General features: G+C 38.0%; 1 protein-coding gene across 4 annotated transcripts in view; it reads left to right on the top strand.

Moving 5' to 3' along the window:
• ZRANB1 (zinc finger RANBP2-type containing 1) overlaps positions 1-18,248 on the top strand; it is a 69,259-nt gene that overhangs the window by 47,593 nt on the left and 3,418 nt on the right. For all 4 annotated transcript variants that reach the window (XM_067709096.1, XM_067709097.1, XM_067709099.1 and 1 more), the window contains 6 exons: positions 2,617-2,770; positions 4,936-5,007; positions 7,301-7,499; positions 15,084-15,204; positions 16,728-16,857; positions 16,963-17,192. In XM_067709096.1, coding sequence (XP_067565197.1) covers positions 2,617-2,770; positions 4,936-5,007; positions 7,301-7,499; positions 15,084-15,204; positions 16,728-16,857; positions 16,963-17,192 — 906 coding nt within the window. The remainder of the gene's footprint in view (positions 1-2,616; positions 2,771-4,935; positions 5,008-7,300; positions 7,500-15,083; positions 15,205-16,727; positions 16,858-16,962; positions 17,193-18,248) is intronic.

Here is an 18,248-nt window from a genome sequence, read left to right as displayed (position 1 = left end):
CAGTTATATTGAAATAGTTATCAGAATATTAAATATATGTGATGTAAAGAAAATGAATTTTAGGGCTTCCCTGGTGGCGCAGTGGTTGAGAGTGTGCCTGCCGATGCAGGGAACACGGGTTCGTGCCCCGGTCCAGGAAGATCCCACATGCCGCGGAGCGGCTAGGCCTGTGAGCCATGGCCGCTGAGCCTGTGCGTCCGGAGCAATGGGAGAGGCCACAACAGTGAGAGGCCCGCATACAGCAAAAAAAAAGAAAATGCATTTTAAATGTAGGCAAGAGGTTAGTGAAAATGAAGGATTTAAATTTGATTGAAATTCCTATTCTAATTCATGGTCCCTTCCCAAGTTCATGGACCCTAGGTTAACCAGTAGCTTAAGGAGATGGTTGAGACTCAGGTTAAAGAGGCTAGAACAGCGGTCCCCAACCTTTTTGGCACCAGGAACCGGTTTCGTTGAAGACAGTTTTTCCACAGACGGTGGGGAGGGGAGGCGGGAGTGGGGGATGGTTCAGGCAGTAATGAGAGCGATGGGGGCGACAGGTGAAGCATGGCTCGCTCGCTGCTCACCTCCTGCTGTGCGGCCCGGTTCCTAACAGGCCGCAGACCGGTACCGGTCCATGGCCCGGGGGTTGGGGACCCCTGGGCTAGAAGATGAGAGGCAGGCCTCAGGGACATATGCTTAAGGATGGTGGCGGGAGAAGGAAGCTTAGAGGCCAATCACCAGCTGTAAGGTTTCTCTTGGGGTGTTTGCAATATTCAGGTTTCAGTCCAAGTAGTTTTTGAAAAAAATCTTCCCAGGATTTTGGAAAGGGGCGGGGGGTTAGCACATTGAGATAAGCTATTTTTGAATTTACTTTTGAGATGCATTTTAATGCTTTGACTTGAGAAATAGTCCGTTATATTCTGAAAATATTTAATATTTGGTTTTCCACAGTTTTAGTGTTGCTTAGATTGGGCTTATGGAGATGAGATGTGGTGACAATTTCATTGTTACTGGTAATCCTGGCTAGTAAAGTTTAGGAGAATTGAATTTTTGTGTAGTTTTCAGAATAGGATGTCTAATGGTTGCGTTGGGTATGCAGGGTTTTTGAAATACTGTTTACTTACCTTAATAGTAATTACAATTAAGCTGTCCACGTGTGTTATGTAGGTGACATTATCAGTAAAACTTATTCTTTGTGTGGCTTGTTGGAAGATCTGCTGCTCCAAGCCCCACTTGTGACTGGAAGTCTGCATTCAGGAAGGTCGTCCAGGTTAGTGGCTGCGTCTGTAGTGACAGCAGAGGACAGAGCTAACTGGCTCGCTCAGGGTCACACCAGACTCATTTCCTCTTTAGCAGATACTCACCTTGGATTTCAGAATTCTCTGTATATAGATTTCTTGAGCTCCACAAAAGGAGTACAAGTTAAATGTAAGATAATGTCTTTTCATCGTTTGTTGTTATTCATCATTTAAAAAGGACAGGAAAGTTCTAGCCGCCTCCTTGTTTAGAGGTTCTCTGTGGTAGTGCTCTCTACACCGGTGCTCAGATTTCATTCCCGTCGAATTGTACTACTGCAGAGATTGGTTGTCTGTTTTACACTCGGAGAAGCCAGATGCTTTTTTAAAAAATTAAGAATTATAGGGACTTCCCTGGCGGTCCAGTGGTTAAGATGCCGTGCTTCCACAGCAGGGCATCTTGCGGGTTTGATCCCTGGTCGGGGAACTAAGATCCCGCATGCTGTGTGGTGCGGCCAAAAAACAGAAAAAAAAAAAAAAAATCAGAATTGTAACAAGTGGGGAGGGATTTGAAGTCATTGGGAACTAACCCTTTAAAGGTTGGGAATCCGCCTGCCAGTGCAGGGGACATGGATTTGATCCCTGGTCCAGGGAGATCCCACATGCCGTGGAGCAACTAAGCCCGTGCGCCACAACTGCTGAACCTGTGCTCTAGATCCCGCGCTACTGAAGACCGCGTGCCTAGAGCCCGTGCTCCGCAACAAGAGAAGCCACCGCAATGAGAAGCCCGCGCACTGCAATGAAGAGTAGCTCCCGTTCACCGCAACTAGAGAAAGCCCGTGCATAGCAATGAAAACCCAACACAGCCAAAAATAACTAAAAATAAATAAATTTATTTAAAAAAACCTGCTTTTCTTTACTCTAAGTCAAAGTACTTGAAATATTCTTAACAGAGCAGAAGAGTGTTTGTACTTTCCTCTTTCTCTGTGAGCTAGAATTCCCTGTTTTTTAATAAGAATGTTTTTATTAGGGGCATGATGGTTATTCTTACTTTGTTTTTTGTCCTCCCTCCCCCTCCTATGATGAACGTTTGCGAACAACTCCATTTTACATAAATTTTTATATGCATCTTTGTGTATTTCCTTGGGATAAACTCCACTAGAAAGTAGAACTGCTGAGTTGAGAGGGTAAAACATTTTTATCACTGTTTTCCAGGGAAGTTGTACTGATATATACTTACGCTATTGAGGAAATAACACCCAGTACCTCATATATTTAAAACAAAAACAAAAACACCTTGAGTTACTGGGAATTTTTAGTAATTTCTTTTATACACTATTGTTTTCTGCTTCCACTGATGATAAATGAGATGTAGAGGAAAGTTTCTTTTGTATTTAAGGTGTCTCAACAAGCCGCAAAGTGTATTCCAGCAATGGTGTGTCCTGAACTGACAGAGCAAATCCGGCGTGAGATAGCTGCCTCTCTTCATCAGAGAAAGGGGGATTTTGCTTGCTATTTCCTAACTGACCTTGTAACATTTACGTTGCCAGCAGGTAACTCCAAATCTCTGTGTGAAAATAAATTTAAACTTTATTATAATTTTTTAATGTCTGAATGAAAATGTTTCTGTTAGAAAACAGATAACTTAGCTACTATATGTGGATCTTAAATTACTTGATTACCCTGTTTTACTGGAAGTGACCAGTACAAGGGCCATTTATAAACTAATGCCTTAGAGCTGATAGGAAGACAGCAGCTGATAATAAGTGACTTCTTTGTGGGCCTCAGATATTTTAAAAAGTCTGTTTTATCCATTTATTTTTCTCTTTGTTTTTATTTTAGAATATTATCATTCTGCTTTTTTTCTTTTTCTTTTCATAGATAACTATTGGTTACCTGATATTAGGAGATAAGATCAGAACATGGGTTTTTGATGGGTAGAGTCAAGTTATTTGAGTCAAAGATACTGGCATTCTTTTGAAAGTGTCATTACTTTCTTCACTTACTACGTTAATTTCTACTATATTTGTGAAGCAACTTTTATTTTGCAGTTCCATGACAAGTGGAAATGTCTTCCAGGCTGTTTTTTGTCAGTTGGCATTGAATAAATGCAGTAAACACCAAAAGGTTCTAAATAAAACTTATATTTTGGTTTTGAGTGTTTTGAGCTTTTTTTATATTGAGATATGAACAGAGGTATTTACAAAATGGTAGAAAATAACAACTAAGCTTTTAAAAATCAGATAAATTTCATTTGAAATGCACTCTGTATATTTAAACTTAGTACTTCAAGTGATGATTAGATTTTAAGTTGAAAATAGTTCTAAGGTTAAAACATTTTTGTAAGGGTAATGCTTCTTACTCTAGACTACTCAATTAGTAAACTGAACAGAGAGCATAGAGAATTTGAGAAGGTGAGGAAAACAGAAATCTGCGTGCCAAAGTGAATGGCTCAGTAACTTGTATAAGGAGATTCTGAAGTCTGAAAATCACAGTCCTGAGCAGAGGTTGAGAGTGTGGGGGAAAGAGAACAGACAAAAATTTGTTTGTTTGTTGTTGTTGTTATTTTAACTCGAATATTAGATAGCTCTGTTCTTTTTTCTTTTATTTCAACTTTATTAAATTATCATTGACATAGAAAATTGTAAAATATTTAAAGTGTACTTTGTGGTGATTTGATTTATACATTGTGAAAGTTAACTTAATTAACTAGATTCCCCCCATCTAGTTAATTAACACATTCATCACCTCACATTTATTTGTCTATCTATTTATTTATATTTTGGGTGAGAACATTAAGTTTTGTTGTCTTAGTGAATTTCAATTGTACAATACAGCGTTACTGACTATTGTTACTATGTTTTGCATTTAATCCTAGCTGTCTTCATTTTATGGTTTATCGTTTGTACTCTTTTAGCAATTTCTCCCTAATCCCTTCCTGCCTTGCCCCTGGCAGCTGCTTTTCTACTCTCTGTTTCTATGAGTTTGACTTTTTTTTTTAAGATCCCATATGTAAGTAATACCATACAATATTGGTCTTTCTCTGTTGAGCTTATTTCACTTAGCATAATGTCTCCAAGGTCCTTCTGTATGTTGCAAATGGCATGATTTTCTTCTTTCTCATGGCTTAATAATACTGCTTTGTATAGATATATCACATCTACTTTATTTATTCACCCATTGATAGACACTCAGGTTGTTTTCATATATTGGCTATTGCGAGTAATGCTGCAACCAACATGGGTACAAATACCTTTTCGATACCCTGTTGTCATATCCTTTGGCTGTGTACCCAGAAGTGAGATTGCCGGATCATATGATAGTTTTTGAGGATACTTCATACTGTTTTCCATAGTGACTGCACCAGTTTACATTCCCACCACTGGCGCACAAGGGTTCCCTTTTCTCCACATTCTTGTCAACATTTGTTATCTCTTGTTGTTTTGATAATAGCTGTATATAATTAGTGGTCCAAATGATTTTCTTTTTATTGTTTGTAGATAGATCACAGTTTTGATAATGAAGTACAGAAAGGAAATATTTTATACCTCATACACACACACACACGAGATACATGCATGTTTTTTAAAAGAAGCTATTCGACAGCCTTCGGTGGAAAGGCAGTTATTTTAGAGGAGGTTACTGTTAGATGCTGGCATCGAATTTTTTCAGTTATGAGACATATAAAGATTTTTTTAAATCTGGTTTTTCTTTGTAGATATTGAAGACTTGCCTCCAACAGTCCAAGAAAAATTATTTGATGAGGTGCTTGATAGAGATGTTCAAAAAGGTAAGCATGGAATTAATGAGTATAATTTATCTTTTATTGATTTCAATAAACTTTTTGCTTTGTCAGGTTTGGAATAGTTTGGTGTATGGTCAACATAGTTTATTTCTACTTTAAATTGAAAATGTAAAGTCCTTAAGAACAGTGTTGTATTGTGCTGTTAGAAGTGCTCATTCATAGCTCTTAACTGTGGTAGAGTGAATAAAGGTATAAACATTTTTAAACCTTGGTTATCTGTTTCCTATTCTAGAATGAGTATATTTTCATATTAAAAATTTTTAGAAAATAAATCATGAAGAATTTAAAAATGGAGTAAATTATTCTAGAGCCTTAAGGTGATTATTCTAGAGCCTTAAGGTGTTTCAACTACTCAAAGGTTTATATTTCAATTGATCAGAATTTATTAGTAAATAAATTTATTAGTAAATTACATACTAAATCTATTAACTTCTAGAGAATAGGTTCTTCCACTGAATATTTCTTAATTGCAGAAGCATGAAAATGAACATTTTATTTATTTACTTATTTATATTGAAGTATAGTTGATTTACAATATTGTGTTAATTTCTGCTGTACAACAAAGTGATTCAGTTATACATACATTCTTTTTTATGTTCTTTTCCATTATGGTTTATCACAGGATATTGAATATAGTTCCCTGTGCTATACAGTAGGACCTTGTTATCTATCCGTCCTGTATATACTAGTTTGCATCTGCTTACCCCAAACTCCCACCCCCCCTTCCCCATTAGCAACCACAAGTCTGTTCTCTGTGTCTGTGAGTCTGTTTCTGTTTTGTAGATAAGTTCATTTGTGTCGTATTTTAGATTCCACGTATAAGTGGTATCATATGGTATTTGTATTTCTCTTTCTAACTTACTTCACTTAGTATGATAATCTCTAGGCCCATCTATGTTGCTGCAAATGACATTATTTCATTCTTTTTTATGGCTGAGTTGTATTCCATTGTATCACATCTTTTTATCCATTCATCTGTTGATGGACATTTAGGTTGTTTCCATGTCTTGGCTGTTGTGAGTAGTGCTGCTTTGAACATAGGGGAGCATTTATCTTTTTGAATTATAGTTTTGTCCGGATATGTGTCCAGGGGTGGGATTGCTGGATCATATGGCAACTCTATTTTTAGTTTTTTGAGGAATCTCCATACTGTTCTCCATAATGGCTGTACCAGCTTACATTTCCACCAACAGTATAGCAGGGTTCCCTTTTCTCCACACCCTCTCCAGCATTTGTTATTTGTAGACTTTTTAATAATGGCCACTCTGACCAGTGTGAGGTGGTATCTCATTCTAGTTTTGATTTGCATTTCTCCAGTAATTAGTGATGTTGAGCACCTTTTCATGTGCCTGTTGGCCATGTGTATGTCTTTGGTGAAATGTCTGTTTAGGTCTTCTGCCCATTTTTCAATTGGGTTGTTTGTTTTTCTGTTGTTGAGTTGTATGAGCTGTTTGTATATTTTGGAAATTAAGCCCTTGTCAGTCAAATCATTTGCAAATATTTTCTCCCATTCCATAGGTTGTTTTTTTGTTTTGTTTATGGTTTCCTTTGCTGTGTAAAAGCTTGTAAATTTGATTAGGTCCCATTTGTTTATTTTTGTTTTTATTTCTATTGCTTTGGGAGACTGACCTAAGGAAAAAAATGGTACGATTTATATCAGAGAATGTTTTGCCTGTGTCGTTTTCTAGAAGTTTTATGGTGTGATGTCTTGTATTTGAGTCTTTTAAGTCATTTTGAGTTTATTTTTGTGTGGTGTGAGAGTGTGTTCTAACTTTATTACATGCATCTGTCCAACTTTCCCAACACTACTTGCTGAAGAGACTGTCTTTTTCCCGTTGTATGTTCTTGCTTCCTTTGTTGAAGATTAATTGCCCATAGGTGTGTGGGTTTATTTCTGGACTTTCTGTCTGTTCCATTGATCCATATGTCTGTTTTTGTGCCAATACCATGCTGTTTTGATTAGTGTAGTAATTGTCTGAAGTTTGGGAAGGTTAGACCTCCTGCTTTATTCTTTTTCCTCAGGATTGCTTTGGCAATCCTGGGTCTTTTATGGTTCCATGTAAATTTTAGGATTATTTGTTTTAGTTCTGTGAAAAATGTCATGGGTAACTTGATAGGGATTGTGTTAAATCTGTAGATTGATTGGGTAGTGTGGCCATTTTAGCAATAGTAATTCTTCCAGTCCAAGAGCGTGGGATATCTTCCCATTTCTTTGAATCCTCTTCAATTTCCTTTATTAATGTTTTATATGAACATGTTATTTAAATTCTTCATATAGAGTTAGAAGAAGAATCTCCAATTATAAACTGGTCCTTGGAATTGGCTACACGTTTGGACAGTCGACTGTATGCACTTTGGAACCGGACTGCAGGAGACTGCTTACTTGATTCAGTACTACAAGCTACCTGGGGCATTTATGACAAGGACTCGGTGCTTCGGAAAGCCCTGCATGACAGCCTACATGACTGTTCACATTGGTGAGCTGACATCCTTCCCTTTTTGAATCCAGGAGTGCACTGGCTGAATCATTTCCTTACAGTGGTGGGATACTTTTTGTCTGTTATATTTTCTGTGGAAGCTAGGGGGAAAAACCTTTGGTTTTTCGGCACTGAGACACTTTGAACATCTCAGTGGTTTTTATATCTTTTTGCTAAGCTTTAAAATAGAAACATTGGAAGCTGTAGGAGTGTCTTAAATATAGAAAGGTCTTTGCTCATCTTTTAGTTTTCTGGTTTCACCTGTTTATTTATTTTTAGTGTGGCTAGTGGAAAATTTTAAACTACACGTACGCTGTATTTCGTGTCTTGGTCAGCTCCGGTGCTCATATTTTAAAGTAGCTTTGATTTCGTATTTCTGTTCAACTTTAAGAGATTATATTGATTGTGTATTACGAGTTTTTCTTCCTGAGACAGGTAGTCTTAAGACCATGTTTTATTTTGCAAATTTTCAAATCCACAGAAAAGTTAAAAAAAAAAAAATCAGTGCAAGGGATCCCAACATCTCCTTCATTGGATTGGCCAGTTGTTAATTGTTAACATTTTGCCACAGGTGCTCCATCTCTGTGTACCTAAACACTCCCCTTTGCCAGTTAGTTGTAGGCATCCTGGTGCTTTACCCTTCAGTATTTCAGCATGCATCTTTTAAGAACAAGGATATTCTCCTACCCAACCACATCCTCATTACCACATCTAAGAAAATCAACATTGACTCAGTTATCTAGCATACAGTCCAAATCACACTTTCAGCTTGTCTCAAAAATACCCTTTTTTTAAAAAACATCCAATAGTCAAGTATATGACTAGTCTTGAACTGTAAATTCAGATGGTAACCTGATTGGATAGCTAAAGAAAGAATGTGTCATTCAGAACTGATGGTTTAGACATTCAGCCCTTGTCCAGGGGAGAGGACTTTGTGCCTTTTAGTGGAGGGTGATTGCTCTGGATTGATCTGGTAGTGTGGGCAATACCATTCCTTTTGTGATGCGGATTCATCAGGCCTGGTGAGCCTGATGTCATTAAATGTTCAGTCTGTCTGACCTCTAGATTGGATTACGTGCTCATCAAACAACAAACACCCTAATGATGAGTTGGCTGTTTGTGTGGGCCTGCCCTCACCGAGGGGATGAGTCGTTTTGGATATTGTGGTTTTAAAGGTTTGCCTTGTAGGTTTTGTTAATGTGACTCTGCCCTTAGAAAGATAGATCTGTCCTCTGGGTGTGGATGAGGTCTAGCTGCTCAGCCTGGAAACTAGATCTGGACCTTGGTAAGTCTACCATTTTATAAGTCCTTTTTAAAAGGCAGCTCTAGCCTTTCCTCTGACAGTAATATTCTGACCCTGTTGTAAGGTTGAAAGTGTACTGTAAATTTCAGCAGGTGATATCTACTTTTCCTAGCTGTGAGGGCTTTAAAAAGAAAAAGACATTGGTGGCTATTAATAGTTTGGGAACTTTATGCTACCCGTTTCTCAAAGCTGGCAGTAGGTAATCTTCTGGATTGGAGTTGTCACTTATATTTGTATTAGGACTGAAATTCTAGTTTTGAGTCATTTGAAGTCTCAAAAGTCTAATGTGAAAGTAGGGGGAAAAAGAAAAAGATTGCCATAATCTGAGATGGAAAATGGGCTAGATGGCTATTGAGAGTGAGAAGGACCTAGGTTGTATGAGTGCAGCCACTGGTAAGTGCTGTTGTGGCAGGTCGTTTGGTAGTGGAGGCCTTGGTTCTAAAAGGATGCTTCGCTGGCGTATGAACGGGCTTTCTACAGTAAAGAGTGCCTTGGTGCCACCTCCAGTCCCTGCCATACAGGGTCTTCACCTGATGTTTTACAGTTAAGGCATAGGGAGCTGCAAGGATTGTAGTGATCACATAGACATCCCTTTCACTATCTTGGGGTGGAGAGGGGATGAAGAGTATCAAATGAGGAGAGAGGAAGCATTGTTGCCGTAGATTCAAGGCATCAGTGATGTGGGTCAAATATATTAGCCTTACTGAATAACGATTAAATTGTTGACTATTTTGAGTTGTGACAAGTTTGTTGACTGGGCTCTTATATGACTATTAGAAGGTAGAATGAGAGGGCCCTGTCCTAGGTCAGGAGAGGAGCAGCCAGTATATCACTTGTGCAGTCTCCTTTTAAATCAGCTTTTTGCTAGGGTTTCCTTTGCTCATAATCCAAGTCAGGTGGGATGAGACTTTTTTTAAGTCATAAAATATCTAAATGAGAACTGAGAAAGTAATTTTCTTTTATTTAAACCCTTCCTCCTATCACTTAAAGATAGGACATTTTTTTTGTGGTGGTAGCCGTGCTCTTCTGTTGGGTGCCTATGATTTGATCCGGCTCAAGTGCTCAAGATGGAATATTGTACTTGCCTTTGATTGACATGTCAATCCAAATAGAGAGCCAAATGGGAGTAATTAATATAAATAGGGGGAAAAATCAGTGAAAAATCAGTTCTTTTAGAAGTATCAGCTTTGGATAACTTATTGTTGTGCCTCTCTGTATACATTTTTAGACCTTAATTGGTTGAGAGCAGTTTTAGTTCACAGCACAATGGAAAGGAAGGCACCGTTGTTTGCCATGTCCCCCCACGCATAACTGCCCATTACAAACATCCCCCACAAAGTGGTATGTTTGTGACAAGTGATGAACCGACACTGACAATATTCGTATCACCGAAAGTCCATAGCTCACATTAGGGTTCATCTTAGTATACATTCTGCGATTTTGGACAAATGTGTAATGACATGTGTCCACCATTATATAGATAGTATTGAACAGAGGATTACAATTATAGTATCAGAGAGAGTATTTTCAATGCCCCAAAATCCTCTGTGCTCTGCCACTGCATCCTTTCCTCCTGCCTAACTCTGGCAGCCACTGGTCTTTTTACTGTCTCTGTTGTTTTTGCCTTTTCCACACTGTCATGTGGTTGGAGTCATATAATATGTAGCCATTTCAGATCAGCTGCTTTCACTTCGTAATGTGCATTTAGGGTTCCTCTGTTTTTTCATGGCTTACATAGCTCATTTCTTTGTAATGCTGAAAAGTACTTCATTGTCTGGATGAATTTTATCCATTCTGAAGGACACTTTGCTTGCAAGTTTTGGCAGTTATGAATAAAGCTGCTGTGAACTTCCATATGCAGGGTTTTGTGTGTTCATAGATTTTCAGTTCCTTTGGGTAAACACCAAAGTTCATAATAGCTTGATTATCTAATAAGAGTATGTGTTTAGTTTTGTGAGAAACTGCCAATCAATCTTCCAAGGTAGCAGTACTGTTATGCATTCCCACCAGCAATGAATGAGAATTCCTGTTGCTCCATATCCTTGCCAGCATTTGATGTTGTCAGCATTATTACATTTAGATCATTGACATTCAAAGTGATTATTGATATAGTTGGATTCATAACTTCCATGTTTGTAACTGTTTTCTATTTGTTGCCCTGTTCTTTGTTCCTGTTTTTGTCTTTCACTCTTTTTCTTTCGTTTTTTTTTTTTTTTTTTTTTTTTTTTGCGGTACTTGGGCTTCTAACTGTTGTGGCCTGTCCTGTTGCGGAGCACAGACTCAGCGGCCATGGCTCACGGGCCCAGCCGCTCTGCGGCATGTGGGATCCTCCCGGACCCGGGGCACGAACCCGTGTCCCCTGCATCGGCAGGTGGACTTTCAACCACTGCGCCACCAGGGAAGCCCCTGTCTTTCATGTTTTTAGTTGAGCATTTTATGATTCTATTTTCTCTACTTTCTTAGCATATCAGTTATACCTATTTTTTTAACTTTTATTAGTGGTTGCCCTAGAGTTTGCAGTATATTTTTACAAATAATCCAAGTCCGCTTTCAAATAAAACTGTACCACTTCATGGGTTGTGTCATTACCTCATAATAACAAAATAATCCTAATTCCTCCTTTCTGTCCCTTGTATCTTTATTGTCATTCATTTCACTTATATGTAAGCATACATAAGCGCATACCTGCACACACGCTCGCACGTTCATACACACACTATATATATATACACATAAGTATGCATAATCAAATATTATTTTGAATAAACTATTTGTTAGATCAATTAAGAATAAAAAATAAAAGTTTTAATTTTATCTTCAATTTATTTCTTAATGCTCTTTCTTTTTTTATGTAGATCAAAATTTTTGATCTATGTTATTTTCCTTCTTTCTAAAGAACTTCTTTTAACATTTCTTGTGAACCGGGTCTCTGGCAACAAATTCCCTCCATTTTTGTTTGTTTGAGAAAGACTTTATTGCTTTTTTACTTTTGAAGGATCATTTCACAGGATATAGAATTGTAGGTTGGTGTTTTTTTTGTCTCAACTTTTAAAATATTTCACTTCATTCTCTTCTTGCTTGCATGGTTTCTGAGAAGTCGGATATAATTCTTTTGTTTCTGCATAGGCAGGTGTTTTTTGGGTTTTTAAAAATAAATTTATTTATTTATTTACTTTTGGCTGCGTTGCTGTGCGTGGGCTTTCTCTAGTTGTGGCGAGCGGGAGCTACTCTTCATTGCATTGTGCAGGTTTCTCATTGCAGTGGCTTTTCTTTTGTGGAGCACGAACTCTAGGCACACGGGCTTCAGTAGTTGTAGCACACGGGCTCAGTGGTTCTGACTCATGGGCTCTAGAGCTTAGGCTCAGTAGTTGTGGTGCACAGGCTTAGTTGCTCTGTGGCATGTGGGATCTTCCTGGATCAGGGCTTGAACCTGTGTTCCCTGCATTGCCAGGAAGATTCTTAACCACTGCACCACCAGGGAAGTCCCAGGTAGGTGTTTTTTATATTCTGTCTTCTTTCAGGACCTTTTCTTTAATTTTCTATTGTTTGAATATGATATGCCTAGGTGTAGTTTTTCTGGCATTTTTCCTTCTTGGTGTTCTCTGAGCTTCCTGGATCTGTGGTATGGTGTCTGACATTAATTTGGTGAGATTCTCAGTCATTGTTTCAAATATTTCTTCCGTTACTTTCTTTTCTCTCCCTCTATTATTGACATTTGTATGTTATACCTTTTGTAGTTGTCCCATGGTTATTTGAAATTCACTTTTTTTTTCTATGTGTGTTATATTTGCTTTTTAGATTTGGAGGTTTGTATTGATGTATCTTCATGAGGTTCTTTGCTTAGCTGTATCCAGTCCACTATAAGCCTATCAAAAATGTTCTTCATTTCTGTTGGCGTTTTTGATCTCTAGCATTTCATTTTGGCTCTTTCTTAGGATTTCCATCTCTCTTCTTACATTGCCCATCTGTTCTTGCATGCTCTCTTTTTCCATTAGATCCCTTAGCATACTTATTATAGTTGTTTACAGTTTTTAAATTTAAAATTTTAAAGTTTTATTCCTGTGTTTTCACTTAGGAATTCCATAGTTTTAGCTTTTACATTTAAAGTCTGTGACCCATTTTGAGCTAATTTTTATTGAAGGTGTGAGGTAAAGATCTAAAATCATCTGTTTTGCATGGATATCCAGTTGTCCCAGTACTGTTTATTTTTTTTTCCCATTCAAATGCCTTGGTACTTCTGTCAAAAAGTATTTTACCTTAAAAGTAAAAGTTTATTTCTGGACTCTCAATTTTTTCCTGTTGATATGTATGTCTGTCCTTATGCTGACATTAGACTTTCTTGATGATTGTAGCTTTGTGGTAGGTTTTGAAATCTGGAGTATAAGTCTTCCAACTTTGTACTACTTCTTTCAAGATTCTTTTTGCTATTCTGAATTCTTTGGATTTCTAGATAAATTTTAGGTTCTAGCTTCTGCAGAAAAGTCCTCTGAGATTTTGATAGAGATTGCACTGAATGTGGAATTCATCCATGAATGTGGAATTGATTTTTTTAAAAATAAATTTATTTATTTTTGGCTGCATTGGTTCTTCGTTGCTGCTCGTGGACATTCTCTAGTTGTGGCGAGCGGGGGCTACGGGCTTCATTAGTTGTGGCACGCGGGCTCTAGAGCACAGGCTTAGTAGTTGTGGTGCACGGGCTTAGTTGCTCTGTGGCATGTGGGATCTTCCTGGATCAGGGCTCAAACCCGTGTCTCCTGCATTGGCAGGCAGATTCTTAATCACTGCACCACCAGGGAAGCCCCGAAGTGACTTCTCAGTGTTAAAGCCAAACTTGCTGTCCCGCTTGGCCTCGTATTCCTGGATTTGGTTTGCTTGTCTGTTCTCAGTGAGCCAGGTAGCTTGAGTGTTTAGGTCTTTGTGTGGTGGGTGTGATTATTTGAACATGCTTATTTTTAAAATATATTTTGAACAGCCTTTTTCTGCAGTCTTCTTGAGTTTTGAGTGAAGTCATCATTTGATTTCTGGCACATTTAGGTGTCTCATTCAATAAAACGATCCTAGGCAGCAACCAAGAAATTTCTTAACTGCAGCAACTTTCTGTGTTTCATGATATTTTTCCTCGAATTTATTAAAACAATGTATTTTGTCATTGGTGCATTGAAATATATTTCTGTGTATCTTAGGTATTTTAAAAGAGGAATAGCCATATTTTATTTTTAAACATTTGGCATTGAAACTTACATTCCTGATTTAAAAAGAGAAAACCTATGGTTCTCTGGCATAGAAAAGTTTTTTTCCTAATCAAACAAGAGTTAAGCCTCCGTAACATTCTTTTTAAAATCTAAAATATATTAATTTACTTTTCACGGAGCCCTGCATTAAGTTACTCTAAAGAAACGTGTGACACTAAGACATTTAATACCTTAACATTTCAACAACAGCAAAAGAATGTTTTCTGATCTTTTGATTCTTTTACCTAGAATTCAAATACATAAAAGTATTGGGGATTTCTGATAGTTCACTACATGTGAGAGGAATGTAATGTTACAAACAGGTTAAATGTCTTCAGAGGTCTTTGCTGGTTTGTTTTGTAAGACAGTGGATCACAGTTTTGAGCATAATTATATCCGGCTTTATTTGTATACTTGATCTAAAGAAAAGGAATGTTTTGCTTTTAGTAATTCAGTCTACCAGTGGCCTAGTTTGATTTTTAGTCTTCATAATTTATTAGGCCGAAGTATTTAAACAGGTATTAAGCATGAAGAAGGGATTGTTCTTGTAGTTACAGTGATTTTTTATTTCAATTGTCATGTGATAATCAAATAATTTTATTTAATGAATGAAATCTCAAGGAAGTGATTTTGATATTCTTATAAACACATGGGCTATTTCTAGTCTGTGACCAAGTAGTGGATAACTATTCATTAATGGAGAAATGTAGTGTCTTTGATTTTTATCCAACCTCTCAGATGATTTTGAGCGTTTTTAGTTTTTATTCGTAAACCAATAGTAGACAATTGAAATCAACCGTTCTCATCACTAGTGTTCGTAGTTTTGATGAAAATTTGGTGGGTGGTGAATCAGATTATGTCTGAGGATATGTTAAAAGATGTCTGCTAGCAGAAAGGAGGCATTTTTAATTGGAAAAATATACTGCAAGCCAGGTAAAATTAATTATTAATCTCTGCATTTGAATTGCTTAAAGACTACATTAAATAAATGATCGGAACATTAAATGAACTGTTTATAGAAAGGCTTCTGTTTTACTCTGTTGCTTTTAGGTTTTATACACGTTGGAAAGATTGGGAGTCCTGGTATTCTCAGAGCTTTGGTTTACATTTTTCCTTGAGAGAAGAACAGTGGCAAGAAGACTGGGCATTTATACTCTCTCTTGCTAGTCAGGTAAGAATGCTTCAGGGCATGTTGCTCCTATGAGAAAAGTGAGGCAGCTGGTCTAAATGCCTTGGTTTACACTAAGACCATGTTGGAGGCAGTGTGGCATGAAGGGAAGAGCGCTTGACTTGGCAGCAGGTGACTTGGGTTCTAGTGACTGCTGTTTATCAGCTCTGGGACCGTAGGCAAGTCCTCGCTGCAGCACAGGGAGGGCAACATGTTTCTTATATTAAGTGATTAAAAAACTGTCCAAATAAAAGTTGTACTTGGTGATTCTAACCTCTTAAATATTTCCTCAGATTACTCTTCAGTTATATTGTCCTCTCAGGTGACTTTTTGGGATTGACATATACACGCTATTATATATAAAATAGATAGCTAATAAGGACCTACTGTGTAGCACAGGGAACTCTACTCAATACTCTGTAATGACCTATATGGGAAAAGAATCTAAAAAAGAGTGGATATAGGTATATGTATAACAATTCTCATTGCTGTACAGCAGAAACTAACACAACATTGTAAATCAACTATACTCCAATAAAAATTTTAAAAAATAATAAATTAAAAATTTTAAGAAGTGGTGGCTTTATGCCTGTTTTACCTACCTACGGGTTAGCTCCCATTCTGTGTCCGAGGGGACACTTCCCCAAGATTTCTGTGCTAGTGGTGGGTGCTGATGCTGAGCTGCCAGGCCCCTGAGGATCAAGTTGTGATCTTCACAAGGCTCCCCACGTGAGGAGCCTCCGTCCACGTGACGTAGGCCAAGGAGAAGGTGCCGTGGACAGGAATGATTAACTAACTTGGGAATGAACTTTTATAGATGTATTGTGTAGGGCTGTCCCTCACACTCATGCTAGTTTTATTTTATGAAGCATATTAATATACTTAACTATAAACTTCAAATATATGCACAACAAACCACTTCTTTTCTTTGCAGAAAGCATCATAATTCATTAGTACCCTCTGAGGGAAGTACCTTCTGTCTTTGGGTCATTTGGGCAGGGTTCACAGTGACTGTTTTACATCTGAGACATGTACCTCCTGTAAAGGTGCTGTCAGAATCATTATGGGGGGAAGGGAGACCTGTTGCATATTCTTGCCTTAGGTGATGCAGCCATTTGCAGCCATTTATGTTTGTGTGAAATAACGAAGTTCTTTTTACTTTGGGTGGACCTTGTTGTAGGTAGTACTTTCACAAGTAACTTAACCAGAAGGCAGTTATATAAATCAAGCTTCCTTTGCTGTCTGAATCTCTTGTTTCTGAAATCAGTATTTAAACAAATCTGTTCAGTTCTTGAGTTTGGATAATGAAGGATACCTGTACATAAACTTTGCAGATTTCTTTTATTGGACTTTGCTATTTGAGGAATCAAACTCTATAGTTGGACAGTAGTATTACTATATTTTTTAAATGAATTGAGGTAGTGTAATAATGAAGGAGGGTAGCATTGTGTTATACACATCAGTTTTCCGGGGTGGTAATAAATGTTTTAAAGAGAATTTGCTTTCTTTTATTTTGTTCTGTACAGCCTGGAGCAAGTTTGGAACAGACCCACATTTTTGTACTTGCACATATTCTTAGACGACCAATTATAGTTTATGGAGTAAAATATTATAAAAGTTTCCGGGGAGAAACTTTGGGATATACTCGGTTTCAAGGTAAGCCATTATCATGAGTATTTTGGAGCTTTCTTGTTTATTATTTTAATGCACATTGCAGTCACATCCTGAAAATCTCATTGTGACTTTCTTCCCTCTTTCCAGGTGTGTATTTGCCTTTGTTGTGGGAACAGAGTTTTTGTTGGAAAAGTCCGATTGCTCTGGGCTATACAAGGGGCCACTTCTCTGCTTTGGTTGCCATGGAAAATGATGGCTATGGTAACCGAGGTGCTGGTGCTAACCTGAACACCGATGACGATGTCACCATTACATTTCTGCCTCTGGTTGACAGTGAAAGGAAGTTACTCCATGTGCACTTCCTTTCTGCTCAGGAGGTAAGAAGCCTGTTTCTTGTATTAATTACTTAAAGTAGCAGCACTGTACCAGAACCCAGCCTAGTGTGTCTTTCAGGTGTGGTATTATCTGTACTACCACTTACAATTTTGAACTAGGTCGTAGTAATTGTCACTTTCTATAAATCCTGGTCAGACAGACTTTGAAATTTATCTTTTCAGAATTGCTGTGTAGGATGTGTTCTGCGGAGATAAAGCAGTGAAGACCAAAGTCCTAGCCCTCAGGTAGTGCTGAGTGCTGAGGAGATAAAAAGATGGGGTGAGGGGGAAAGGGGGGGATGAGGGGGCCACCGGGGGCCCAAGGTAAGGCATCACTGAGGAGGTGACGCCTGAATTGAGACCTGAAAGAGGAAGGAGTCTTGCAGAATCTGGGGGAAGAGAGTTGTAGGTAGAGGGAAGTTCAAGCCAGTGTGGTTTGTGGGGATTGGGCAAGCGGGGAGAGACGAGGCTGAGAAGTTAAGGGGTGGCATGGGGTCATCAACGGTCTTTTAAATCTTTGGCTTTATTCTGGGTAAGCTGGGGAGCCAACAGCCAGTTTGCCCAGAAGAGGAATACTGGCAACTCGGTTGAGACTCGATACCTGGGCAGTGGTGGGAACAGGAGCAGGTGGGAGGTCACTGGAGCTGCGGGGGAGCAGGTGGTGCACGCCAGGCAGGGGAGGTGGCGAGAATGTGTAAAAGAGCGCTCCAGCCCAAATTCTTATAAAATTATTGGTCTTTTATTTCATATACTAGTAATAATTATAAACTTTTTATAACCATGATATTAAGAAAAAAGTTCAGATAATTTTTGTTCCTTGAGCCTATATACATAACTTTCTGAGTAAACTTACCTTGTTCTGTTTGAAGCTGCAAGGATCAGCTTATTAGATAACATTTGCTTTTTGCTATTATATCAAACAAATTAACTTATTACTAGGCTATTCTTCCCTCTAGGTTTTTCTGTGAATTTTCCCATAGATTTTTTTTCTATTTAACCACAGGAAACTGGGTTTTAAACATAAAATTGATGAGAGGTGGAAACCATGTTGAAACACTT

This window comes from Pseudorca crassidens, chromosome 16 (assembly GCF_039906515.1).
Source record: "Pseudorca crassidens isolate mPseCra1 chromosome 16, mPseCra1.hap1, whole genome shotgun sequence".
In the NCBI taxonomy this organism is placed as follows: domain Eukaryota; kingdom Metazoa; phylum Chordata; class Mammalia; order Artiodactyla; family Delphinidae; genus Pseudorca; species Pseudorca crassidens.
This window is presented reverse-complemented; position numbering and strand designations above follow the sequence as displayed.